At 49.5% G+C, this 27,782-nt stretch overlaps 1 protein-coding gene across 4 annotated transcripts in view; it reads right to left on the reverse strand.

Annotated features, from left to right (window-relative positions):
- POLG (DNA polymerase gamma, catalytic subunit) overlaps positions 1-27,782 on the reverse strand; it is a 217,455-nt gene that overhangs the window by 94,106 nt on the left and 95,567 nt on the right. For all 4 annotated transcript variants that reach the window (XM_075345933.1, XM_075345936.1, XM_075345935.1 and 1 more), the window contains 3 exons: positions 23,150-23,310; positions 20,513-20,566; positions 19,722-19,839 (listed from right to left, as the gene is read on the reverse strand). In XM_075345933.1, the coding sequence (XP_075202048.1) occupies positions 19,722-19,839; positions 20,513-20,566; positions 23,150-23,310 (333 nt within the window). The remainder of the gene's footprint in view (positions 1-19,721; positions 19,840-20,512; positions 20,567-23,149; positions 23,311-27,782) is intronic.

Raw genomic sequence — 27,782 nt, forward strand, 5'->3', positions numbered from 1 at the left:
GTAATAATGTTTAAATATTATTATTTTTTTTTTAATTGTGCAAAATATAAAAAAAAAAAATTAAAATGTTTGATATTTTCCACTGTTAAACACTAGGGGGAGCAGCTTCTGAAATCCTACTGAATTTCCACTGTATAAAAAGCTCAGATTACAGCTTCCGTAAAGTGGGCGGAGTCTGCTCTCCTGTGTGTGGTGGCACGCTTCCCCCCTCCTAATCTGAGTGTTTACAACAGATAACAGAGAATGACATGTAAGGACACAATGCACAGCCATTTTCCTGGTGACCAGAAATGTCTAAAGTGTCACCAAGGACAGCAGGAGTATCACACAGGATAGGATTAGATACACAGCCCTGCAGACAGTATCACACAGGAGAGAATTAGATACACAGCTCAGCAGACAGTATCACACAGGAGAGGATTAGATACACAGCTCAGCAGACAGTATCACACAGGAGAGGATTAGATACACAGCTCAGCAGACAGTATCACACAGGATAGGATTAGATACACGACTCAGCAGACAGCATCACACAGGACAGGATTAGATACACGGCTCAGCAGACACTATCACAGGATAGGATTAGATACACAGCCCTGCAGACAGTATCACACAGGATAGGATTAGATACACAGCTCAGGAGACTATCACACAGGATAGGATTAGATACACGGCTCTGCAGACAGTATCACACAGGATAGGATTAGATACACAGCTGTGCAGACAGCATCACACAGGAGAGGATTAGATACACAGCTCAGCAGACAGCATCAAACAGGACAGGATTAGATACATGGCTCAGCAGACAGTATCACAGGACAGGATTAGATACACGGCTCAGCAGACAGTATCACACAGGATAGGATTAGATACACAGCTCAGAAGACAGTATCACAGGATAGGATTAGATACACAGCTCAGAAGACCGTATCACACAGGAGAGTATTAGATACACGGCTCAGCAGACAGTATCAGACAGGAGAGGATTAGATACACAGCTCAGCAGACCATATCACACAGCAGAGGATTAGATACACAGCTTTGCAGACATCACACAGGATAGGATTAGATACATAGCTGAGCAGATAGTATCACACGATAGGATTAGATACACAGCCCTGCAGACAGTATCACACAGGATAGGATTAGATACACGGCTCAGCAGACAGTATCACAGGATAGGATTAGATACACAGCTCAGCAGACAGTATCACACAGGAGAGTATTAGATACACGGCTCAGCAGACAGTATCACAGGATAGGATTAGATACACAGCTCAGCAGACAGTATCACACAGGAGAGTATTAGATACACGGCTCAGCAGACAGTATCACACAGGATAGGATTAGATACACAACCCTGCAGACAGTATCACCGGTACACACACAGGTACTTACATGCAGTGGCGCACGCGTGCACACACACACACAATCACCCCTGATGGGGACCTTGTGCCATACACACACACACAATCACCCCTGATGGGGACCTTGTGCCACACACACACACACACACACACACACAATCACCCCTGATGGGGACCTTGTGCCACGCACACACACAATCACCCCTGATGGGGACCTTGTGCCACACACACACAATCACCCCTGATGGGGACCTTGTGCCACACACACACACACACACACACAATCACCCCTGATGGGGACCTTGTGCCACACACACACACACAATCACCCCTGATGGGGACCTTTTGCCACACACACACACACACACACAAACACACAATCACCCCTGATGGGGACCTTGTGCCACACACACACACACAATCACCCCTGATGGGGACCTTGTGCCACACACACACACACACACACACACACACACACACACACACACACCTTTCACATCATTCCTCCCTGTGACCTCCGGTGGGCGCTCCAGGCAGCTGTGCTGCATGCCATCCTCCCCTGCGTCCGGCCGACATTTCACACATCCGATCGCATACACTCACACACACTCACGATATCGCACATACCTGTAAAATCGCGCGCACACACTCACAACATCCGGAGATATTACATGCTTCCCAAGTGATCCTCTCGCAGGTCCTGGAGGCTTACTGCACAGCATCGCAAGCGCCGACACACACTCACAATCACCCCTGATGGGGACCTTGTGACTGACACACACACACACACACACACACACACAGCAGCGGCGGGCAGAGCTGGGAGAGCTGCGGCAGCGGGCAGAGTGGGGACTTGGGAGAACGGAGGGAGGGGGGTGTCATTGGAGACGGTAACGGCGGGGGGGAGGGGCGGCGGCAGTAGCTGGGGCAGAGCAGGGGCTGGGGAGAACGGAGGGATGGGATGTCATCGGAGACAGTAACGAGGGGAGGCGGCCCGTACTCACACATCCCGGCGGGTGACAGGGGTAAGTGGAGCAAACAGCACACGCTGTGAGCTCCACAATAATGGCGCTGGTCTCCTCCCTATGTTGTGTTCTGGACAGCCCAGGGGGCGCGTCCAGGTCACAGCAGACGCCCACTGTAACGTATGGCATGGGGTCGGAGCCCGACTATCATCTATGCACAGGGGCTGCCATAAAGGAAGGAGTTACTGTCGTTACACACACAGCAAATCCAGCATGGCAGCCCCCAGTGCCTCCAGTAAAATAAGAATTACATAAAAACTAAATAAGCTGCGATTTTCATTTTGTATTAGAAATACTTGATTTCATAATCACTATTTTTAATACAAAAATAAAAAACCACGATACCTTCCCTTTAAGTCATAAGGTGCAGTGAATGGCTATGGAGAAGACTGAGAAACCCAGTGAATACCAAACTGGCTGACTCATAGGATGGCTTTGCAAAGAACTTAATTTTTTAGGCCGGTTTCACACATCAGTTTTTTGCCATCAGGCATGATCCGGCGAAAAAAGTAATGCGACGGATCCGGCGAAAAAACGGATCAGTCGCATCAGTTTTTTTTATCCGTTTCTTCCGTTTTTTGACGGATCAGTTTTGATACTGAGCATGCTCAGTTCAAAAAGATGGATCCGGCGGCCGTAATCCGTTTTTTGCGTCCATAGGCTTCCATTATAAAACACGCCGTACGGCAGCACTGGATCCGGCGCGATACGTTTTTTCGCCGGAGACAAAAAACGTTCACCTCAACGTTCCATTCGGCCGCCGGACAAGCAAATTTTGGCGAAACAATGTAGAACTGTTGCTTCAACAGCTATACTGTTAAATTGAGTAGCTGAACATTCAGCTGAATGGAACGCAAGACCATCCGGCGCTAATAGAAGTCTATGGGGGAGAAAACGCATCCGGCGTCAAGACGCCGGATGCGCTTTTTCATGTTTCGCCAGATTGTGCCTGATGGCAAAAAACTGATGTGTGAAAGCAGCCTAAAGGTCCAGTCACACATAACGAGATAGTTAACGAGAGTTACTATGTCACAGTTTCCGGATCGTTGTTAAATTGTTGGGGAGATGTCACACAGTCATTTTCCCAACGACTTTAGTAACGATGCAGTGACCTGTATAACAATCTTGTTGGTCGTTGGGACCCTGTCACACAGCAGCTATGTAACGATTCCGACCTTGAATAGGGGCGTAGTGTTTGACGCTGTAAGCCATGTAGGTGTGCATATGCGTCGTCTTTTCCACACCCCTCCGCTCCAATTTGTGGCCAATACTGCGTTCTGATTAGGCGGCCGGCCTAGAAGGCAACTTTGTATCGCTTCATCCTTTGTCCCTTTTTGAGCCTTGCTTTGAGGATAGAACCTGCGACTCCACCCGGATTCATTCGTACTTTTTTCCCGGTTGCTTGCTTGCTTTTCGGATCGAAGCTGCATCTGCAACCAGATTCATCCCTCCTTCGTTCCCGAGTGTTTGCTTTGAGGATCGAAGCTGCAATTCCGGGTGTAGTCGCAGGTTCTATCCTCAAAGCAAGGCTCAAAAAGGAACAAAGCATGACGAGATACCCAATCAGAACGCAGTACTGCTCTCAGCGCCAACCAATCGGTGCAGAGGGGGCGCGGAAAAGGTGATGCAACTACATGACTACGTGTCACACTTTAAGTTCTCATCTAGGTCATTAACGAGATCGTTGGTAGGTGTCAAACATACAGATCCATCCTGCCCAGCAGGACTCCAACGAGCCAAAAATGGCCCAGGACATTCAGCAACGACCAACGATCTCACAGCAGGGGGCGGATCGTTGGTACGTGTCAAACATAACGAGAATCGCTGGTGAAGTCGTTGTTTCGTCACAGAAACTGTGACGTAGCAACGATGTTGTTAGCGATCTCGTTATGTGTGAAGTGGCCTTTAAGGTACTGTCACACATAACGAGATCGCTAGCGAGATCGCAGCTGAGTCACCGTTTTGGTGACGCAGTAGCGATCCCGTTAGCGATCTCGTTATATGTGACACTTACCAGCGATCAGGCCCCTGCTGTGAGATCGCTAGTCGTTGCTGAATGGTCCAGGTCATTTTCTTCAAAGGCGACGACCTGCTGTGCAGGACACATCGCTGTGTTTGACACTGTGTGACAGGGTCACAGTGATTGTTGAGATCGTTATACAGGTCGCTACTGCGACGTGTATTGTTCCTGCATCGCTGGTAAGATCTGACTGTGTAACATCTCACCAGCGACCTTCCAGCGACTTAAGCTGGTGTCACACACAGCGACAACGACGTCGCTGCTACGTCACCATTTTCTGTGACGTTGCAGCGACGTCCCGTCGCTGTCGCTGTGTGTGACATCCAGCAACGACCTGGCCCCTGCTGTGAGGTCGCCGGTCGTTGCTGAATGTCCAGCTTCATTTTTTGGTCGTCACTCTCCCGCTGTGACACACACATCGCTGTGTGTGACAGCGAGAGAGCGACGAAATGAAGCGAGCAGGGAGCAGGAGCCGGCGTCTGGCAGCTGCGGTAAGCTGTAACCAACGTAAACATCGGGTAACCAAGGGAAGACCTTTCCCTGGTTACCCGATATTTACCTTCGTTACCAGCCTCCGCTCTTGCTGCCAGTGCCAGCTCCTGCTCTGTGCACATGTCGCTGCAGTACACATCAGGTAATTAACCCGATGTATACTGTAGCAAGGAGAGCAAGGAGCCAGCGCTAAGCAGTGCGCGCGGCTCCCTGCTCTCTGCACTGTGACATGTAGCTGCAGCACACATCGGGTTAATTAACCCGATGTGTACTGTACCTAGGAGAGCAAGGAGCCAGCGCTAAGCGCGGCTCCCTGCTCTCTGCACATGTAGCACAGCGACGTTATGATCGCTGCTTCTGCTGTGTTTGACAGCTAAGCAGCGATCATAACAGCGACTTACAAGGTCGCTGTTACGTCACCGAAAATGGTGACGTAACAGCGACGTCGTTGTCGCTGTCGCTTAGTGTGAACCCAGCTTTACCTGCGATCCCTATCAGGTCGCATCGTTTTCGGGATCGCTGATAAGTCGTTGTGTGTGACTGGGCCTTTAGTCTAAAAAGATCTTGGAAAGTCCCTGCTTCTGCCATAGATAAGGTTGTATACTTTGCCAAACTGGAGATTAGAAAGTCTACTGCTCGCGGTGTCAAATTCCAAATGGGGCATCTCTCAGAGATGAATACCTTTGTAACTAAGAGAGATGGTAGGTTCTGTGGACCTGGGTGAAGCAAGGAAAAGGAGATGTAGAAGAAGAACAGAAGAACAGCTAACGTCTAACTGACCCAGGTGACCACTAAGCTTCTCTAAGACCTTTCTGCATTGGTGTCTTCTTCAACTTCTGAGGAAGCTGGAGGGGCCTGTAGGATTAAATGAACCAGAATGTCCACAATAGATTTCGATGCCTTTGAGAGGTTTGATATCGCTAACAATAGTGAGCATACCCACTCTACTGAAGGCTAATTGGTGCGACTGCATAAAAGGGTTCGCCAACAGGGTGCCTAGCATACAAACAGTTAGTGCATAGGGTTTATGGCTGACAACAAGGATGTTTTGTGCTACTGCGCCAATCCCTGCTCTAGGGCCTCCCTTCTGGGATCTGACATTGTAAGACAACTAACTCTTGTCTATAGACAGCAAGAAGACACAATAATCAGTAGCATGGGTGGATTTCAGGAAAGGCATGTGGTGGGATAATAGATTTCAGGAAGGGCAGGTGGTAAGATGAAAAAAAACACAAAAGTGTCAATGGCAGACGCTATCCGATCAGAAGAAAGCAGGAGTAGTAGGGGACAGTGACTGCTAGAATAGGTTTATCCAACAGGGCGTGGCAGAAATGATAATTTGATCCTCAGTGTCCAATAAAGACAGGAAAACGTGGCAAGCGGATGCAAGAAAAAAATAATATAAAAATGAAAACATTATATACACCCAAGTTTTCATTATACATCCCATGAAAGCACACGTTAGCTTTCCAATATCCAGCATGGTCAATAGTTTGGTACTTCACCCCTTGAGCGGGGAGAAGGCGCCGGTAATGGCTGAAGGGTAGTGGGTGACCCTGTAGATGACGGGACATTGTGGGGTAATGTTCTACTTCCTCAAGTAGGGTAACAGGGTGATTATGTAGCCCTGTATTCCCAACCTAAGCCAGACTGAAGGAAAAATAAAAGGTTTACCTTCAAAGTGGGAATGCATGCCTCCTACAGGCAAACTCAAACTAGCTAGCACTGTGGCTGCAGGGGATATTGCTGGATAGAGGACCGGAAACTTAAAGGAATTGTCTCATCTGCTTTCATGGGTAAAATTACAAAATATTTAAAAAAACTGACCCGCACATCCAACAAATGTGAATAGGTGCTAGCTGAAAAAAAGAGAATTTTGTTTACTTACCGTAAATTCTTTTTCTTATAGTTCCGTATTGGGAGACCCAGACATTGTGTGTCCTCCGGAGGCAGAAGCTATACACCCAAAGTACTACACTAAAAAGTGTAGCTCCTCCCTCTGAGCATATACACCCCCTGGATAACCAGATCTAGCCAGTTTAGTGCAAAAGCTGAAGGAGAATAGCCACCCACAAGTAGAGATAGAGCAAGAACCGGAACAACCGGAGCCTCTGTCTACAACAACAGCCGGTGATAACACGCGGAACAAGAAACTGCCAACAGGCAACAGGGAAGGTGCTGGGTCTCCCAATACGGAACTATAAGAAAAAGAATTTACGGTAAGTAAACAAAATTCTCTTTTTCTTTATCGTTCCTATGGGAGACCCAGACATTGGGACGTCTCAAAGCAGTCCATGGGTGGGAATAAACAGAAAACTGAGAAGTAGGCGGAACCTAACTTCACAAATGGGCAACAGCCGCCTGAAGGATGCGTCTGCCCAAGCTCGCATCTGCCGAAGCATGAGCATGCACTTGGTAGTGCTTTGAAAAGGTATGCAGACTAGTCCAAGTGGCAGCCTGACAGACCTGCTGAGCCGTAGCCTGGTGCCTGAAAGCCCAAGAGGCACCGACAGCTCTGGTCGAGTGTGCCTTGATCCCCGGCGGGGCAGGCACCCAAGTACACTGGTAGGCATCGGAAATGGCCGACCTAATCCAACGAGCTAAGGTCGGCTTAGAAGCCGAGAGGCCCTTACACCGACCTGTGGTTAGCACAAAAAGAGAGGTGCACCGCCTAAGAACCGCGGTGCGAGACACATAGATCCGGAGCGCCCGCACCAGATCCAGAGTATGCAACGCTTTTTCAAAGCGATGAACAGGAGCCGGACAAAAGGAAGGCAGGGAAATGTCCTGGTTAAGGTGGAAAGGAGAAACCACCTTAGGGAGAAAGTCCGGAGTCGGACGGAGAACCACCTTGTCTTGATGAAAAACCAAAAAAGGTGACTCCGAAGAGAGCGCAGCCAAATCAGAGACTCTCCTGAGGGAAGTTATGGCCACTAGAAAGACCACTTTCTGTGAAAGACGAGACAAAGAAACCTCCCTAAGAGGCTCAAAGGGGGGTTTCTGCAAGGCCGTGAGGACCAGATTGAGGTCCCAGGGATCCAAGGGCCGCCGGTAAGGCGGAATGATGTGAGACGCACCCTGCATGAAGGTGCGCACCTGAGCCAGCTGGGCGATACACCGCTGGAACAACACTGACAGAGCCGAGACTTGTCCCTTGAGGGAATTGAGGGATAGTCCTAGCTGCAGACCGGACTGTAGAAAGGACAGAAGGGTCGGCAAGGAAAAAGGCCAAGGAGCATGGCCGGAAGAGCGACACCAGGACAGGAAAATTCTCCAGGTCCTGTGATAGATTTTGGCCGAGGAAGACTTCCGAGCCCGAGTCATAGTGGAGATGACTTCAGGAGGAATACCAGAAGCCGTCAAGATCCAGGACTCAAGAGCCACGCCGTCAATCTGAGAGCCGCAGAATTCTGGCGGAAAAACGGACCTTGTGAGAGAAGGTCTGGACGGTCCGGAAGATGCCACGGCACCTCTACAGACAGATGGAGCAGGTCTGGGTACCAAGCTCGCCTGGGCCAGTCCGGAGCAATGAGGATGACCCGACGGCCCTCCATTCTGATCTTGCGCAGGACTCTGGGCAAGAGAGCTAGAGGGGGAAAACACGTAGGACAGACGAAACTGGGACCAATCTTGAACCAGAGCGTCCGCTGCAAAGGCCTGAGGATCGTGGGAGCGAGCCACGTAAACCGGAACCTTGTTGTTGCGCCGGGATGCCATTAGATCCACCTCCGGAGTGCCTCACTTGCGTCAGATTGACTGAAACACTGCCGGATGCAGGGACCACTCGCCACTGTCCACGGTTTGACGGCTGAGATAATCTGCTTCCCAGTTTTCCACGCCTGGGATGTGGACTGCGGATATGGTGGACTTGGAGTCCTCCGTCCATTGAAGGATGCGTTGAACCTCCAACATTGCCAGGCGGCTGCGTGTCCCGCCTTGGTGATTGATGTAGGCAACCGCTGTCGCGTTGTCTGACTGGACTCGGATGTGCTTGCCCGCCAACAGGTGGTGAAAAGCTAAGAGAGCTAGAAGCACAGCTCTGGTTTCCAGCACATTGATCGAGAGGGCTGATTCGGACGGAGTCCAAGTGCCCTGCGCTCTGTGGTGGAGATATACCGCTCCCCAGCCGGATAGACTGGCATCCGTGGTGAGGATCACCCAGGACGGGGCCAGGAAGGAGCGTCCCTGAGACAGAGAGAGGGGCCGAAGCCACCACTGAAGGGAGCCCCTGGTCTGTGGCGACAGAGCCACTAACCTGTGCAAGGAGGAAGTCCGCTTGTCCCAACAGCGGAGAATGTCCAGCTGCAGAGGACGCAGATGGAACTGGGCAAAGGGAACCGCCTCCATTGACGCCACCATCTGACCCAGCACCTGCATTAGGTGCCTGATGGAATGACGGCGGGGCCTCAGCAGAGAGCGCACCGCCAGATGGAGGGACTGCTGTTTGACTAAGGGCAGCTTCACAAGTTCCGGCAGAGTCTCGAATTGCATCCCTAGGTACGTGAGCCTCTGGGTCGGAGTCAGAGTGGATTTGGGTAGATTGACAAGCCACCCGAATTGGACTAGAGTGGCGAGAGTGAGCGAGACACTCCGCTGACAGTCTGCGCTGGATGAAGCCTTGACTAGAAGGTCGTCCAGGTAAGGAATCACTGCCAACCCCTGGAGGTGCAGAACCGCAACCACTGCTGCCATGACCTTGGTGAATACTCGAGGGGCCGTGGCTAAACCGAAGGGGAGAGCCACGAATTGGAAATGTTCCTCTCCGATTGCAAAAGTAGGATTTTTGTGTACTCACCGTAAAATCTCTTTCTCTGAGTCTTCATTGGGGGACACAGGACCATGGGTTATGCTGCTGTCACTAGGAGGCTGACACTAAGTAAACATAAAAAAGTTAGCTCCTCCCTAGCAGTATACACCCCGAGCCGGAGGCGGGCTCAGATCAGTTGGTGCACAAGCAGTAGGAGGAGTACCAGAATCACCATACATAAAAACAAGTTGTAACTAAAACAATGCAGCCGTGCAAACAAGAGGTCTATGAACATAAGACCGCTGAAAAATAGCAGGCAAATGCAATTGAACAACCAAAAAAACAAGCAGGGTGGGTGCTGTGTCCCCCAATGAAGACTCAGAGAAAGAGATTTTACGGTGAGTACACAAAAATCCTACTTTCTCTATCGTTTCATTGGGGGACACAGGACCATGGGACGTCCAAAAGCAGTCCCTGGGTGGGAATACCGAAAACCCGCAGATAGGAAGAAAAACAACAACCTCCCTCGGCGGGCTTGCACTATAATTGAATGCTGCCACCCTATTACAGGTGTGCAACTGCTGCCTGCAAGACCTTTCTCCCAAAACTAGCATCTGCCGATGCTTGGGTGTGAACCTGGTAGAACCTAGTAAAGGTGTGCAGGCTAGACCAGGTGGCGGCCTTGCAGACCTGGTCGGCCGACGCCTGATGCCTAATCGCCCAAGAGGCTCCCACTGCACGGGTAGAGTGCGCCCTTACCCCCCGCGGCGGAGACTTGTCCCGAATCCGATAGGCCTCTGATATGGCGGAACGGATCCATCTGGCAATTGTGGCCTTGGACGCCGATTCACCCCTCTTGGGACCAGAAGGAAGTACAAACAGACCATCTGACTTACGGAACGGCGCGGTTCTGGAGACATAAATTCTAAGTGCACGCACTAGCTCCAGGGTGTGCAAGGACCTCTCAAAGCTGTGAGAGGGGCCAGGACAGAAGGACGGAAGAACGATTTCTTCATTAAGATGGAACGGGGAGACCACCTTTGGAAGAAAAGCGGGATCTGGCCGGAGAACCGCTTTGTCCTGGTGAAAAATCAAAAAGGGGGAACGACAAGAGAGAGCTGCCAGCTCTGACGTCCTGCGAATAGAAGTGATGGCAACGAGAAACACCACCTTCCAAGACAGGTGAGAAAGGGAAGATTCTCGCAAGGGCTCGAATGGGGGGCCCTGAAGTGACCCTAGAACTAGATTAAGGTCCCACGGCTCTAGAGGCCGACGGTACGGCGGTGCCAGGTGGGCCACTCCCTGGATGAAGGTCTTAACCTGTGAACGAGCGGCCAGTGGCCTCTGAAACAGGATTGATAACGCCGATATCTGGCCCTTTAGTGTTGCGAGCGAGAGACCCGCATCTAGGCCTGACTGCAAGAATGCCAATAGGGAAGGAAGGGAGAAGGCGAGAGGAGAAGAAATATTATGCTCTTCACACCACCTGAAGAAAACCTTCCACGTGCGGTAGTAAATTTTTGATGAAGATGGCTTCCTGGCCCTAATCATTGTCTGAATCACTCTTGAGGAAAAACCAGCCTTAGCTAGAACCCAGGATTCAATGGCCAGGCCGTCAAATTTAGGACCTGTGAGTTCTGATGGAAAAGCGGACCCTGCTGCAGGAGATCTGGACGGTCTGGAAGGCGCCACGGAACGTCTGTGAGGAGCTGAGTTAGTTCCGCGAACCATGCTCGCCTGGGCCAGTCCGGAGCCACTAGGATGACCGGTATTCCTTCCGCCTTGATCTTCTTGAGGACCCTCGGAATTAGAGGGAGTGGAGGGAAGATGTACGGGAGACTGAACTGGCTCCATGACAGGGTGAGGGCGTCGACTCCTAAAGCCAAGCGGTCGCGGCACCTGACGGTTGAACCGGGAGGCCATTAGGTCCACGTCCGGAGCTCCCCATCTGTCGCAGATCTGGTTGAAGACTTCCCGGTTGAGGGACCATTCTCCGGAGGCGAGACCTTCCCTGCTGAGGAAGTCCGCCGCCCAATTGTCCACGCCTGGGATGTGTACCGCTGAGATCAGGGAGTGATGACACTCGGCCCAGTGAAAAATCTTCTTGACGTCTCGCATCGCCCCGACAATTCTTGTGCCGCCTTGGTGGTTGATGTACGCCACCGCCGTCGCATTGTCCGACTGGATCCTGACTGGGCAACCCTGTACTAGGTGCCGAAACTGCTGCAAGGCTAGCCGGATGGCTCTTATCTCCAAAATGTTGATCTGGAGACAACTTTCCCTCGGTGACCATCGGCCCTGCGCTGTGTGATGCCGAAACACTGCTCCCCAGCCCTGGAGACTGGCGTCGGTGGTCACTATCTTCCAGTGGAGCGGGAGGAAAGACCTTCCTGATGCGAGGTTGCGTTGATTGAGCCACCAACGGAGGGAGTGGCGGGTCTCCGGCGAAAGATGAAACCTGCGGTCCAGAGAAAAGGGAGATCTGTCCCACTTCTTCAGCAAGGCCAGCTGGAGGGGCCGGAGATGGAACTGTGCAAAAGGTACCGCTTCCATCGCCGCCACCATACGACCGAGGACTCGCATGCCGAACCTGATGGAAACTTGGCGCTGACGCCGGAGAGCGCGGAGGCCTCGTTGTAGGGAGGACATCTTCTCCTGCGTGAGGAAAACTCGCCCTTGGATGGTATCGAATACCATGCCTAAAAAGGTGATCCGACGGGCCGGGGTCAGAGAGGACTTCTTCCGATTTATCAGCCACCCTAACCGTGAAAGGGTGTCGATCGTGACCTGAACCCCAAGACGACAGTCCTCGAAGGAAGAGCCCTTTATCAACATATCGTCCAAGTACGGGATGACCATGACACCCCTGGAATGCAGAACGGACATGGCAGCAGCCATGATCTTCGTAAAGACCCTGGGTGCGGATGCGAGGCCGAAGGGAAGAGCCGTGAACTGGAAGTGATCTTCCGCTATCGCAAAGCGGAGGAACTGTTGGTGAGAGGTGGCTATCGGGACGTGAAGATAGGCGTCTTGAATATCCAGCGATGCCAGGAATTCGCCTACCTCCATGGACGCGATGACGGACCGGAGTGACTCCATGCGAAACGGCCGAGGCCTCACCGACCTGTTTAGAAGCTTTAGGTCGAGGACGGGACGGACAGAGCCGTCCTTTTTGGGGACCACGAAAAGGTTGGAATAGAACCCCTTGAAACGCTCTGCGGGAGGGACTGGTACCACGACTCCGACTCGGAGGAGGGAGTCTATGGAGTGAAAGAACGTGCGAGCCCGCGCGGGAGACTCGGGAGGGCGAGATAGGAAAAAACGTCTCGGTGGCTTTGCTTCGAATTCTATTTTGTAGCCTGATGTGATGATCTCTCTGACCCAGGCATCGGCGGTCAGGGGGATCCACACATGCTGAAAACGAGACAGACGCCCTCCCACAAGTCTGGCGCTGTTGCGCGCCGACCGCGAGTCACTTGGAGGAACGTCGGCGGTAACCAGAAGAGGATCTCGTGGACTGGCGGGGGCGTGAACGCCAGGCGGGATTGGTCTTGAATGACGGGGTCTTCCTGTCTCTCGGAGGAGAGCGGCTTTTCCGCGGCTGGGGATTGGAGTTGAAGCTGCGAAAGGGCCGGAAACGAGCGGTGGGGCGCCGATTCTGGAAGCGCTTGGGGCGCAATTGGGGGAGAGATGTACTCTTTCCTCCCGTAGCATCGGAGATCAACTGGTCCAGCCTATCTCCGAAGACACGCTCCCCTAGGAAGGGCAGGGAAGTTAGTGACTTCTTAGAGGCCGCATCCGCGTTCCAGGACCGGAGCCAAAGGGCTCGACGGATGGCCACATTGTTGCTGGCGGCCTGGGTCGCGCAACTTGCAGACGCCAGGGCTGCATTGAGCAAGTACTCACCCGCGAGAGAAATCTGCGAGGCAATGGGAACCAGGTCCGGATTGGCAGGAATGGCGCGGAGACCGCAGCGTAGCGTGTCCACCCAGGACATCAGGGCCTTCGCAACCCAAACCGAGGCAAAGGCCGGAGAGAGGGATGTGCCCGCTGCCTCGAAGGCGGAACGAGCTAACCTGTCAATAGTACGGTCTGTAGGGTCCTTGAGAGACGTACCGTTAGTGAGTGGAAGGACTGTGTGAGAAGACAGGCGGGAGATTGGGGGGTCGACCACAGGGGAGCCTGCCCAATCCTTTCGAAGACCCTCAGGAAAAGGATAATGCAAATCGATGGACGTACCGCTGGTAAATACCCTGTCCGGCTGTTGCCTGTGGCTGCGCAGTAACTCAGCGAATTCTGGATGTCCGCTGAATGTGTTCTGGGCCCGCTTCACCCGCTTAAACGAGACCTGGGTGCTCTGGGAGGAGACGGGGTCCGCCTGTACCTTCAAGGTCTGGTTCACTGCTTCTATCAGGCTATTCACCATGCGCCGAATATCAGCCGCCTGCTCGGAGTCCTGCAGGGGTGCCGCATCGGAATCATCATCGGAGCAGTCAGAAACCTCCCTGGAGGACTGACGGTCTGGACCTGGGGATGAAGGTGAAACCTGGGAAGAGTCTGAGGACGAGACCTGGCGGGTCCGTTTTTGAGCAGCAGAGGAGGACCCTGCAACGGGGCTCACCTGCTCCGGAGGCGATTGCGCCGGGTCTGCGGGAATCTGGGCGAGCGATGGCAGCAGGTGCAGAGCTTGCGCGATGGTCCGAGAAGCCTCAGAGAGGGAATCTATGGACTGGGACAGGGACGCTAGCCAGTCGGGGGGGGCGGGATGCAGCATATGGCGCTGTGGCGTCTGCGGTATCAGAAGCGTCGGCCGCGGAGTCCTGCGGAGGCTGCGCGTCTGTAGAACAGACGGAGCATAGTGGGGCGTCCTGACCCTGGGAAAACTTGGACTTGCAGGAGGAGCATGCAAAAAATAGTGCAAAGGGGGCCTGCTTGGATTGGGTGGGCTTAGCCTTAGGCATGGTGAAAACAGGTACTCTCCCTGGTGGCTGCTGGGAAGGAGACAGGAGAGGGTTAACTCGTCCCTAAACTCAGAGAATGCTGCCTAGTAAGGGCTACTCCTTAGGAGCAGAGCTTACCCAGGTCCTGCGTGCTGCCCACCAGTCCAGAAGGGGAAGTCCAGGAGAGCTGGCCAGAAGAGTCAGAACGCCGGCGCGCTGCAGCCTCAGGGGACCAGAGGCAGGCTAAAATGGCGAGGGGACGCTGGAGGAGGCTGGGGGAGGAGCAGGATTCCGGCGCGAAAAACCGGAGGATTCACAGCCCCCACCATCAGCCAGGAGGCAGAGCAGTGGGAGGATACAGAGGGAGACGACCGGCGGCCAATAGCGCTGCAGCGGGGGCGTGGCTAGGACGCAGGAGCGACTAGGCCGAGACCGGGGACTAAATTTATGGAGAGGGCCGGGGGAAAGTGCAGGAAAGGTCGGTCCTACCTGCAATCGGCGGCGCCGGCCCAGCGATGGATGCGGTGCAGGCAGGGCTCCCTGGCCCTGCCTGTGTACAGCGCTGCTCGTCCAGGAAGGCTCCGGGGGAGAGCGTGCTGAGGCAGGGTAGTGGACATCATCATGGGGGTAGATCAGCCCCCTATCAGGAGAAGGCAGCGTGACAGGGCCCCATCTATTACACACGCTGCGGAGGTTCCATCCCTGCTGTACTCCCCTGTACGCCCTTTGGGGTGATACCGCAGGGCGAATCAGGGGTGCCCACAAAACAACCTGCCCACACGCGCACCCCCGGGAGTGGTACCACGGGGACGGGCGGGGGAGAGGGCCCGAAGTCTCAAGCCCCCTGCGACCCTGGGGAGTGGTACCCACAGGGCTGCGGAGGATGAGTGAAGCGAATACCTGCAGAGAAAAAGACGACAGGTATGAGAGTGATGAGCGGCGCCGAAATAAAAGAAAAAAGCGCAAAAACATACATGGCTGAGGGGGGCCGAGACGGCCCACATCAGCCTCCTACGACACTAAGCTAAAACTGATCTGAGCCCGCCTCCGGCTCGGGGTGTATACTGCTAGGGAGGAGCTAACTTTTTTATGTTTACTTAGTGTCAGCCTCCTAGTGACAGCAGCATAACCCATGGTCCTGTGTCCCCCAATGAAACGATAGAGAAACGTAGCCAACGCTGGTGTGAAACTGCAATTGGCACATGCAGATAGGCATCTCTAATGTCGATGGATGCCAGGATATCTCCTTGGGTCATTGAGGCAATGACTGATCGCAGAGACTCCATGCGAAAATGCCGCACCTGAACATGCTTGTTGAGAAGCTTGAGATCCAGGATGGGCCGGAAGGAACCGTCCTTTTTGGGGACTAGGAAGAGATTTGAGTAGAAACCTCTGAACCGTTCCCGGGCGGGAACCGGTACAATTAATCCGTTGGCCTGCAAGGATGCCACGGCCTGAGAGAAGGCGGCGGCCTTGGAGCAGGGGGGAGTTGACAGAAAAAATCTGTTTGGCGGGCTGGAAGAGAATTCTATCCTGTAGCCGTGGGAGATGATATCCCGCACCCACTGATCGGAGACGTGTTGAAACCACACGTCGCCAAAGTGGGAGAGCCTGCCACCGACCAAGGACGTTGCTGGCACGGCCAGATAGTCAAGAGGAGGCTGCCTTAGTGGCAGCAGCTCCTGCGGTCTTCTGTGGACGCGCCTTTGTGCGCCAGTTGGGTTTTTGGTCCTTGGCTGAGTTAGTGGACGAGGCCGAGGGCTTAGAGGATGACCAGTTGGAGGAACGAAAGGAACGAAACCTCGACTGGTTCCTACCCTGGGCCGGTTTCCTGGTTTTAGTTTGTGGCATGGAAGTACTCTTCCCGCCAGTAGCTTCCTTAATAATTTCATCCAGTTGTTCACCGAATAGCCTGGATCCAGCAAAAGGGAGCCCAGCAAGGTACTTCTTTGAAGAAGCATCTGCCTTCCACTCTCGAAGCCACAAGATCCTGCGGATAGCGAGGGAATTAGCAGAAGCCACTGCAGTGCGGTGAGAAGTCTCCAGCATGGCAGACGTGGCATAGGATGAAAAAGCTGAAGCTTGGGAAGTTAAGGCAACCATTTCGGGCATAGATTCCCTGGTGAGGGAATGCATCTCCTCTAGAGAAGCAGAGATGGCTTTGAGAGCCCACACTGCCGCAAAAGATGGGGAGAACAAGGCCCCTGCCGCCTCATATACAGATTTGGCCAGAAGGTCAACCTGGCGGTCAGTGGAATCCTTAAGAGAGGTGCCATCAGCCACTGATACAACTGTCCGGGCTGAGAGTCTAGACACCGGAGGGTCTACCTTTGGTGAATGAGCCCACTCCTTGACCACCTCAGGTGGAAAGGGAAAACGGTCATCTGAACCACACTTTGGAAAGCTTTTGTCAGGGCAGGCCCTGGGCTTGGTCACAGCGGCCTGAAAACTGGAGTGGTTAAAGAACACACTCCTTGTCCTCTTAGGCAAGGTAAACTGGTGCTTTTCTGCCAGAGAGGGTTGCTCCTCTGATACTGGCGGATTGAGGTCCAGTACAGAATTAATGGACGCAATCAAATCACTAACATCTGAGTCACTTTCGGACAGATCAATGGGGCACATGGAGGTAGCCTCCGAGCCCCCAGTAACGGCATCCTCCTCGTCCTGCGAGTCAGCTCTTGAATCAGAGCCGCGGGACGAGGAAGGAGAGGGATCCCTGCGTCTCCTCTTAGGAGAACGGGGTCTGGGACCAGATGAAGAATCCTCTGTGAGCTCCGCTGAGAGAGCCCTAGCAGCAGAGGCGCCCTGAGAAGGGGGCTGATGCATGTTCAGCAAAGTCCGGGACAGCTGTCCCATGGAGTCGGCAAAAGACTGGGAGATTGACCTAGAGAAGGATTCTACCCAACCGGGGGTTCAGCCACCGGAGCCGGAGCAGCCGGAGGGACCACTGTGGGTGCGATTCCAGGCTGAGGCATTGTCAGGTTAGAGCAGGCATCACAATGTGGATATGTGCTCGGTTCAGGCAGCACGAGCTTACATGCAGTGCATATTGAGTACAGCCTTGCAGCCTTGCTCCTCGTGTGAGACATGCTGCTGGAGTGGGGGCTCTGAGCCAGAATGACCCCCAGAGAGTATATAAACAGGTCCACAACCGGAGGTCGTGGCTTACCAGACCATTTGTGTGCCCTCCAGATCCCACAGCCCGGACCCCCAAGCACCTCAGCAGGGATGCTGCAGCCAGCGCCGATCGCAGAGAGAAACGCTGATAAAATGGCGCGGAAGCGAGGAGAGGGGGCGGGACCTGCTCTGAGAGCGGGATCTGGAGGGCCAAGGAGATTTACAGGGGAGGGGACATGTACTCAGAGAGGAGTGTCCCTCCCCTGTGCCGAACGGCCGCTGGGCGGAGCCGCACTGTCCCTCTGCATGATTGACATGCAAGGGCAGTGAAATCGAAAGTAGGCCTCCGGCGAAGCCGGGGCCTAAATTTAAGCGATGCGGCCGGCGCGCAGGCCCCATCGGCGCGGTTCTCAGGTGACAACCAGAGAACCGGCCGGAAATGTCAGAACAGTTACACAGCACACTCTCCCCAACAATAAAGTACAAGGGACCCCCCGAATATAAATGTCTCAGATACTTAGCTTGCTGAGACGCAGGGTTCCAAGTCCCTAGGGATGAGTGCTCCGTCCAGCAGGATCCTGAAGGGCTGCGGATGGAGACCGGCCTCCTGCAAAGCAAGGAGAACTGTGCTGGCTCCCACTTCAAGCCAGAGCCCGAGGGATGGTGAAGGAGCGCGGCATGTAAGGCTCCAGCCTTGGAATCAACCTTAACAACACCGCCGACACAGTGGGGTGAGAAGGGACATGCCGGGAGTCCAGGCTTGGACCCGCTTTTCTTCAAAAACTTTCCAAAATGAAAAATCATTTGAGAATGCATGTGTGGATGTATGCCTCCTGAACACAAAGCAATGAACTAGCTAGATCTGGTTATCCAGGGGGTGTATATCCTCTGAGGGAGGAGCTACACTTTTTAGTGTAGTACTTTGTGTGTCCTCCGGAGGCAGAAGCTATACACCCAATGTCTGGGTCTCCCATAGGAACGATAAAGAAAACATGTTTTTTCAGCTAGCACCTATTCACATTTGCTGGATGTGCAGGTCAGTTTTTTTTTAAATATTTGTAGTGAGTCTCTTCCTGACTGAGCACTCCGCTCTATAAACCAGGCTGTGTTCATAACCTTTATAGCAGGAGTCCTAGCTGCCCAAACATGGAGGTTAGTCCAAATAGTGGCATTTCAAGTTAGATTTTTTTAGTCTAGCTGTCCAGACACAGATGTTTTTAACCTAGATAGTGGCATTTAAGTTAGGTACCCGGATTATAGAGATTACCTTGCCGTTGGCTCCGGGCTTACATGCATTGGCCAATACATAAACTAAAAATCTCATTTTTTCATATAGCAGTAATGCCGTACCAGAGTTCCCTTATACATTGTTGGCTTTTTAGTGTGCAGCTGTATGCATCTTAAAATTACAAAATGTTTGTAAAAACAAGCAACTTTGCAATTTCCCTCCTATTCAAAATATTCTGTAATCTCAATAACAGAGTTTTGTTTTTTTAATGTTATTGTGTACTTCTTGTTGCCTAGGTTACTGACCACCTTTGCAGTTTATCAGCACTGACCAGTCTCCTAAGCAAGCAGTGCTTGCTCTAGAGCTTGTAACACTGGACAGAAGCAGGCCAGATTGCTGGATCTGACCCAGCTTCCATGCCCCTGTGCACCTCTAATACTGCATAGGCAAAGGTGACTCCGCTTGCAGCCTACAATACAACAAAGATTGGGTCAGCAACACAATGATGCTGCAGGTCCACACTGTCAATCTTCAGAACACCAGTAAGCTAGGAAGCAGTAAGCCAGGAGACCACACATGAGACAATCCCTTTAGATACCTAGTGCCAACCTCCTAGTCAGCTATAATCCAAGGTCGTGTGTCCTCCATTGGCATGGAAGAGAAACCTTGCTAATGTTAAACGAACATAATTTGAGTTAAGTCCTACCTGCTGCTAAAATGGGAACAAGAAAATATTAAAACAGAAAACAAAACTACTAATCAGTGGTAATATTTGACCATCTTACACGTGCATTACTAGCCGTCAGCCAGGTTGGCTCCACTGCTCTACGTGTGATGGTTCCAGCTGAGATCACCTGGGGAAGGATAGCACCATACTTATGTTCTTCATCAAAATCAACATTTCTAGGATAAAAGAAAAATATTTTATAGAATGAATTCTGCAAATAAATAATATATAGAAAAAAAGACCTACAATGTGTTCAAACTGAGAAAGCAGAATAATGCAGTAAGAACCAAGGTTTTGCATTACATTACTGTGTCCGTGCCACCACAAGCCATACCTTTCTGATCCATAAGTGCCCAGAAATGTTATTTTTCGCTATTTTTTCTGCAAACCAAAAACTGGCCGTGAAGGCTACACTGAACAGAGGCAAATTTGCAGGTTCTATTAATTATAGTGGGAAAGCTAAAATATTGAAGTAGACTATCTAAAATGTAAAAGCCGCTACTTTCATACATCGAACTGTCAAACACATGAACGGTGACTATAAAGGGTGCTTTTCATTAGCTAAGTGATTTTATTTGTATGTATGTTGCTTTATGCGGTCACTGTGTGGGTGTATACAAAGTGCATATTGCTTCACTCTTCTTACAGGAGTGGACCGAAGCTCAAAACAAAAGATGCCTTTAACATGTCAATGCTCCTAAAATCAAAGCTTGGGAGGGAAATGCAAAAGTGGCCACTTTACGACTGGGACTTGTATGTATTTATATATGTACAGATGTTGTGCTGACAGTAAAATTAGAACTTCTTCAAGTTTAGAATGGCAACCTTGTGAGAACATTAACAAAATACCTGGTGACTGTGCGTGGCAGTTCTCCTTTCTTCAGCCATACGACCTTCTGAGAACTGTACAGAACAAAACGGAATGTTAAGTGCTACGTCTTAAAAGCACATTTCAGAAATGTGGAAAAGTTCTACAATTTTGTTTCCTTTTACAGCTAAACATTTGGAATAAACAGTGACATTAATGGAGGAAAGAAAACGTCATTGCAAAAAAAACAACAAATTCTGCCTCCTGCTGGTTGACAACCATTCATCAGGAAGGTCCAGCGTCCACTGCTTGATGTAGTTAATCCCTTCCAATCTATGTAGCAGAAAAGAAAGATAGTTCTCCGTTTCTTAGGCAGCATTTAGACAAAAAAAACAAAGGCCCAAAGGCAGTAAGTATTGGGCATCTATTCATATGTTATAGCAGACCATGGCCCCGACAATGATGATTTTTAAGCAAGCTTAAAGATCCTTTCACCCTACGAATGAGAGTTTACCAGCCTGTCTAGAGAAGCCAATAAATGGAAAGTGAGTGCTCCTAGGAAGACCCACTACCGATAACCGGCTAGTGTAAATGGGCCATTCAAGGTCTGCTGCCATTGAAAGGAGGGAAGAAACAAGTTAGGCCCCTTATCTCAAGACCCCTGTCTTATGTCCAAGGACAAAGGGTCCCGTTACATTGGCTGACTGGTGGCACTAAATGACTTTCAGTCAGTAAACCCTAACTGATCAGCAATCATTTAAAGGGATCCTGTCAGGTGCAATATGCACCCAGAACCACAAGCAGTTCTGGGTACATATTGCTAATCCCTGCCTAACAGTCCTTGTATTTAGTAGCATAGATAAAGAAATATTTAGAAAAGTATTTCTAAAAATCTTGTATCTTATGCTAATGAGCGAGGGGACTAGTCCCCTGGGTGATAGTTCCCCTGGCTATTCGCCCCATTAGCATACTAGTACGCCTCTGTGAGTGTGCTAACATGCTATTGAATGTGCAGCGTCAGAGGATGATCTCACTCACCTCACCGCTGCCATCGTCGCCCGACGCTGGAATTCAGCTCAGTGCACATGACCCCGGACTTCCGGTTATGCACACTACTTCAGTTTGAAGCCAGGACGCGTACACCCGACTTCATAGTGCGCATGACCGGAACTCTTATCTCAAGACCCCTGTCTTATGTCCAAGGACAAAGGGTCCCGTTACATTGGCTGACTGGTGGCACTAAATGACTTTCAGTCAGTAAACCCTAACTGATCAGCAATCATTTAAAGGGATCCTGTCAGGTGCAATATGCACCCAGAACCACAAGCAGTTCTGGGTACATATTGCTAATCCCTGCCTAACAGTCCTTGTATTTAGTAGCATAGATAAAGAAATATTTAGAAAAGTATTTCTAAAAATCTTGTATCTTATGCTAATGAGCGAGGGGACTAGTCCCCTGGGTGATAGTTCCCCTGGCTATTCGCCCCATTAGCATACTAGTACGCCTCTGTGAGTGTGCTAACATGCTATTGAATGTGCAGCGTCAGAGGATGATCTCACTCACCTCTCCGCTGCCATCGTCGCCCGACGCTGGAATTCAGCTCAGTGCACATGACCCCGGACTTCCGGTTATGCACACTACTTCAGTTTGAAGCCAGGACGCGTACACCCGACTTCATAGTGCGCATGACCGGAACTCACGCTGTACAAAGGGAAAGTGAGACGTAGGGGCGTACTAACATGCTAATGGGGCAGGGGAACTAACGCCCAGGAGACTAGTTCCCTCACTCATTAGCATACAATTTAAGATCTCAAGAAATACTTTTCTAAAGATCCCTTTATCTATGCTAGTGTAGGCAGGGAATAGCAATATGCACCCAGAACTGCTTGTGGTACTGGGTGCATATTGTACCTGACAGGTTCCCTTTAAAAGTCTATTTGCACAGGCAGATCACAATAAATTATGTGCATAGAGCGATTTATAGTAGATTGTTCAGTGTACATTGACGGCCATGGCTTTCGGTTCACACAGGACTATACACCCCCGAGAACAATAAAAAAAAATTAAGTGTTGACTTGACTGAACATTTTGTTTTAACCCTTTCAAGACATGGTGAGTTTTCATTTTTGTCCTTTTGTTTTTTACCTCATCTTCTTTCAAAAGCCGTAGTTATTTACTTTTATTGTTGACAGACCCATATTAGGGCTTGTATTTTGCAGGACAAGTTGTAGTTTTGTATGACATCATTCATTTGGCCAGATAATGTAGTGAAAATATTCTAAGTTGAGTGAAATGGTGAAAACAAATTGCACAATTTTTATGGTGTTCAGAGTGTGGTAAAAAAAAAACAAACACTAGAATATGAACCTCCAGTTTAGTAGGATTACAGTGATACAAAACTTTTAAAGGTTTACTCTTACAATTTGGTGGTTAACAAAAAATGGGATCCAGTACACAACCACACTGGCCAGCAGGCCATTTAAATGTGGATGTTGGGTATTGTAGCACAGCATGCATCTGCTTGGTATGGAACGGGCTGCGCTCCTGACCGCGCTCACATCATCCCCCGCAGATGATGTTTGATGAAAAGGTACATCTTAGGTCATTAAGGGGTTTAAATTGAGATGCTTAGCTGATAACGCAGCATGAGCAATTACCCCATAAAACAATAAAATACCTGATGCGCTTGTGTGCGTTCCTCCAGAATGATATCATCTTGTTAATTTCTAAGGCACGTGTGGCGCTGTTGCCTCCAGTACTGGCCTGTAATGTTCCATCTTCCATCTTTGGAAGAAAATCCTTTGCAAATGGGCTACCCACGTTATTGGCAACGCCATCCTAAAAAGTAAAACGATGAAATTATAGACAGGTCATTCTTGTATTATTTACTGCAGGTAAACAAAATACTAGTCAAGAAGACTATTCAGACTCCGTGATCATTTTATAAAAAGCACCGATAACCATTTATTTACGTTTTTCTTCTAAACCTCTTATGAAAAAGGAGACGTGGGCCACATATCTAAATATTACACGTTGATCTAAGTTAAGCAAAAGTGTAAAAACTGATTAAAACGTTAACTAAGACACTAATGTTCAAAGTGCATAAACCCACTGCCATGTCATGGCGTCCTGCTTAGGTGGAGCATGGCGAGCACTGCCATCACGACAACAGACCTGTAGGGGGTGCAGTATGGCAGCCATTGTTGCTGTGGTGCTGAGTGATGTGAAGTGTGCTTATACACTTTGATCAAAATGTTAAAGGGGTTATCTGGTCTACAAAAGAGAGAAAGAGAGACCTTCAAAAATTCATGATTAACACACCAATATCATAATAAATCCAAGAAAATTCCATATCAAGATAATAAGGTGCAATTTAATTCATTATATGACAACAAAATTGACAATGGATTTAAGGGATGTCATTTGGACACAAAGTGCAGAAGTGCCTGTAAAATCACAACCAGGGAGGTGTGCCTGAAAGACCAGACCAGGGGTTTGGTAAGACATAGAAATACATAGGGACTATTACAGTAACAGGTATACAAAGTTCTATGATACAACGATTATATACAACAATTACATTTCATCAGGTTGGCTAGGTGTATAACACTACCCACTGTTCAGCAATCATAGATCATAATAAAACATGATATGCAGAATAGAATATTGTACTTATGTATAAGAAAGTACATGCAGAAAAAAAGTATTCACCCTATGCATGGAAAAATGCTGTCACAGCCTGAATCATGACCGTGGCAACCAGGGATCAAAGAAACTCCCTTAGTGTATTCAAAGCAGGACCAGCAGGCAAGGTAACCTACCACAATGACCCCTGGACCTGGTACAGACACACCACCCTGCACCTCGACGCGTTTCGCTGTCGCTTCGTCGGGAGGTGCAGGTATGATGTGGGTGGCTGCTATATATCCGGAGAAGTGTCACTTACCGTCCCTCATTGGCGCGCCACGGTAATCCGATGCCCATCCTCCACACTGACCGGCGTTCCGGAATCCGAATTGCGCATGCGCGCAACCCAGAGTCCTGGTAGGTCGCCAGACAGAAAGGAGGAGGGGAGATCGGACGGCCGCGCGCGCACAGGATGGAAGTCGGAGTCACCATATTTAATTAGGGCAAAGAGATGGGCTTCTCCGGATTCTGAGATGTGCGCAGTCCACATGTGGCTGCGCTACATCGATGATATTTTTTTGATTTGGCAGGGGGGGATCGATCAGCTAGACACCTTTATGCAACGACTCAACGCTAATTCTAATAATATTCATCTTACTTATGTCCACAGCAGTGAGAAAATCGACTTCCTGGATGTGAGGGTTTCTAAAGGGAATGATGGAACTTTATGCACAGATTTATTTCGTAAACAAACAGCGGTGAACTCACTCCTGAGTGCAAAATCTTCACATCCTACTCAGGTGATTAAGTCTATACCTATTGGCCAGTTCTTACGTGTTCGACGTGTTTGTTCTAGTGATGCCTTGTTTGAGCAACAATCAGAGGAATTAAAAAAGAGATTTAGGGCCCGCCACTATCATCATAGATCCATACAAGATGGTTACATCAGGGCTAGGGATACTCCACGTGAAGAATTACTTAAAACTCACATTAAGTGCCATGATGAAGTTATTCGCTTTATCACCCCTTATCATGCCCAGTGGAGGGAGATGTCAGACATTGTCAGAAAACACTGGTCAATTCTCCAGACTGACAGTGACTTATCTCACATTCTAACTCCAGTACCTGCTATTACGCCAAGAAGATCAAAAACACTTAAGGATCAAATTGTGAGGAGTCATTATACTCCCAGGGTTACCAACTTTTTTGGCAGTTCTAGGGGTTCCAATTGGGGTTCTCGATCCTGCGGGGATTGTGGTGCTTGTCCTCAGATGGACCGTGCGGTGGAGTTTTGGGACTCGAGCCGCAAAAATACCTATAAAATCAGAGAATTTATTAACTGCCGTTCGTCAGGCATTATTTATTGGGCGGTTTGCCCTTGTGGTCTGGTTTATATAGGGCTGACTTCCCGGGAATTCAGGGTGCGGATTTTGGAGCACATCCGGGATATCAAAAACGCGGCCAAATTACACAAGCCAGAGGATATTTTTCTTTTAAAAAATATTCCCAAACACTTTAAAGAATGCCATGATTGCAACTGGCGATTGTTAAAATTCAGAGGAATTGAAAAAGTCCATCTTGGATCTAGAGGTGGCGACCTTAAAAATACACTACTTAAAAGAGAAACTCGGTGGATAACTATACTTGACACCGTCAAACCGAGGGGTCTAAATGATATAATTAGTTACAAGCCGTTCCTGACCTGATCAGCTTGAACAGAATATGATATATTAGCTCGTGGTTCTGCATTGTTGTGGTGGATTGTGCCGATGGTTATACGCCATTTTTTATTTTTAATATATTTTTATGGTTTTTTTCCACTATATGATCTTCTAGATGTGGCTGGCTGCTGCCTTTCACCAATTTGGTTACCGGAAGGGAGAACACTGAAGAGTGAAGAGAGACAACTATATGTTTAATATGGACTTACAGCACAGCAGAGATCTGTACCTATAGAAAGATCTTTGTGGTCATTACCATGTTGGTTAATAACTGATTCATTTCATATGTGTTCATATCTGTTAATATTCCCTGCTGCTATGTGCAGCATTATCGTGCTGCCCATCTCTTTGCCCTAATTAAATATGGTGACTCAGACTTCCATCCTGTGCGCGCGCGGCCGTCCGATCTCCCCTCCTCCTTTCTGTCTGGCGACCTACCAGGACTCTGGGTTGCGCGCATGCGCAATTCGGATTCCGGAACGCCGGTCAGTGTGGAGGATGGGCATCGGATTACCGTGGCGCGCCAATGAGGGACGGTAAGTGACACTTCTCCGGATATATAGCAGCCACCCACATCATACCTGCACCTCCCGACGAAGCGACAGCGAAACGCGTCGAGGTGCAGGGTGGTGTGTCTGTACCAGGTCCAGGGGTCATTGTGGTAGGTTACCTTGCCTGCTGGTCCTGCTTTGAATACACTAAGGGAGTTTCTTTGATCCCTGGTTGCCACGGTCATGATTCAGGCTGTGACAGCATTTTTCCATGCATAGGGTGAATACTTTATTCTGCATGTACTTTCTTATACATAAGTACAATATTCTATTCTGCATATCATGTTTTATTATGATCTATGATTGCTGAACAGTGGGTAGTGTTATACACCTAGCCAACCTGATGAAATGTAATTGTTGTATATAATCGTTGTATCATAGAACTTTGTATACCTGTTACTGTAATAGTCCCTATGTATTTCTTTTTTTTTTTAACTTCGTTTTATTAACAATTTCAAACATGGTACAACTGACATTTGCCATATAAAGATAGCTCCGTATATAGATAGTAATATTTAAATATAACAATAAACAGTCATATAAAGTCCATAATATCTTTAGCACTTAAGATAGAACAATGTTATTATCCATACTACTTATCATTTGCATATATATCTAATTTTATATTGAGCATAAGAACAGCTCTAACTATCAGCATGACCATATTTTGAAAACAAGATAGAAAGAGGAATAGAAAAAGGAAGAAAGAAAGAACAACAACAGCCACATTGCATTATTATACCTCAATATACCATTGGACAGTGTTTCATATCCCAACATCTAGCGGGAACCACCATTATCCGCCTAATCTCCCTCAAACCTCCGCAAGTGTGTCTGGAGAAGAATTCCACAAACCCCAGATTTTGTTAAATTTTCCCGGGCACCCCCTATTATAATATACCACCCGCTCATAGACGTCCCTATGTATTTCTATGTCTTACCAAACCCCTGGTCTGGTCTTTCAGGCACACCTCCCTGGTTGTGATTTTACAGGCACTTCTGCACTTTATGTGTCCAAATGACATCCCTTAAATCCATTGTCAATTTTGTTGTCATATAATGAATTAAATTGCACCTTATTATCTTGATATGGAATTTTCTTGGATTTATTATGATATTGGTGTGTTAATCATGAATTTTTGAAGGTCTCTCTTTCTCTCTTCTGTGTCCTTTTTCGGTGACCATTCATATATATAGGTTTCTAATAGTATGGACCTTATTATTCATATCTTTTTTATCTGGTCTACAAGTCTGCAGTCACACCATGTGTCACTATGTGACTGCAGACTTGTGTATCCTCACTTTGCAAAAACTACACAATGTGTGAGGATTCCCCGATGCCAGCGCCGGGAACGGAGGTCACATGACCGCAAGCGTGCGATATGCATACTCCCGGCCAGAATCTGACCAG

The sequence above is a fragment of the Anomaloglossus baeobatrachus genome, chromosome 4 (assembly GCF_048569485.1).
Source record: "Anomaloglossus baeobatrachus isolate aAnoBae1 chromosome 4, aAnoBae1.hap1, whole genome shotgun sequence".
Classification (NCBI taxonomy): domain Eukaryota; kingdom Metazoa; phylum Chordata; class Amphibia; order Anura; family Aromobatidae; genus Anomaloglossus; species Anomaloglossus baeobatrachus.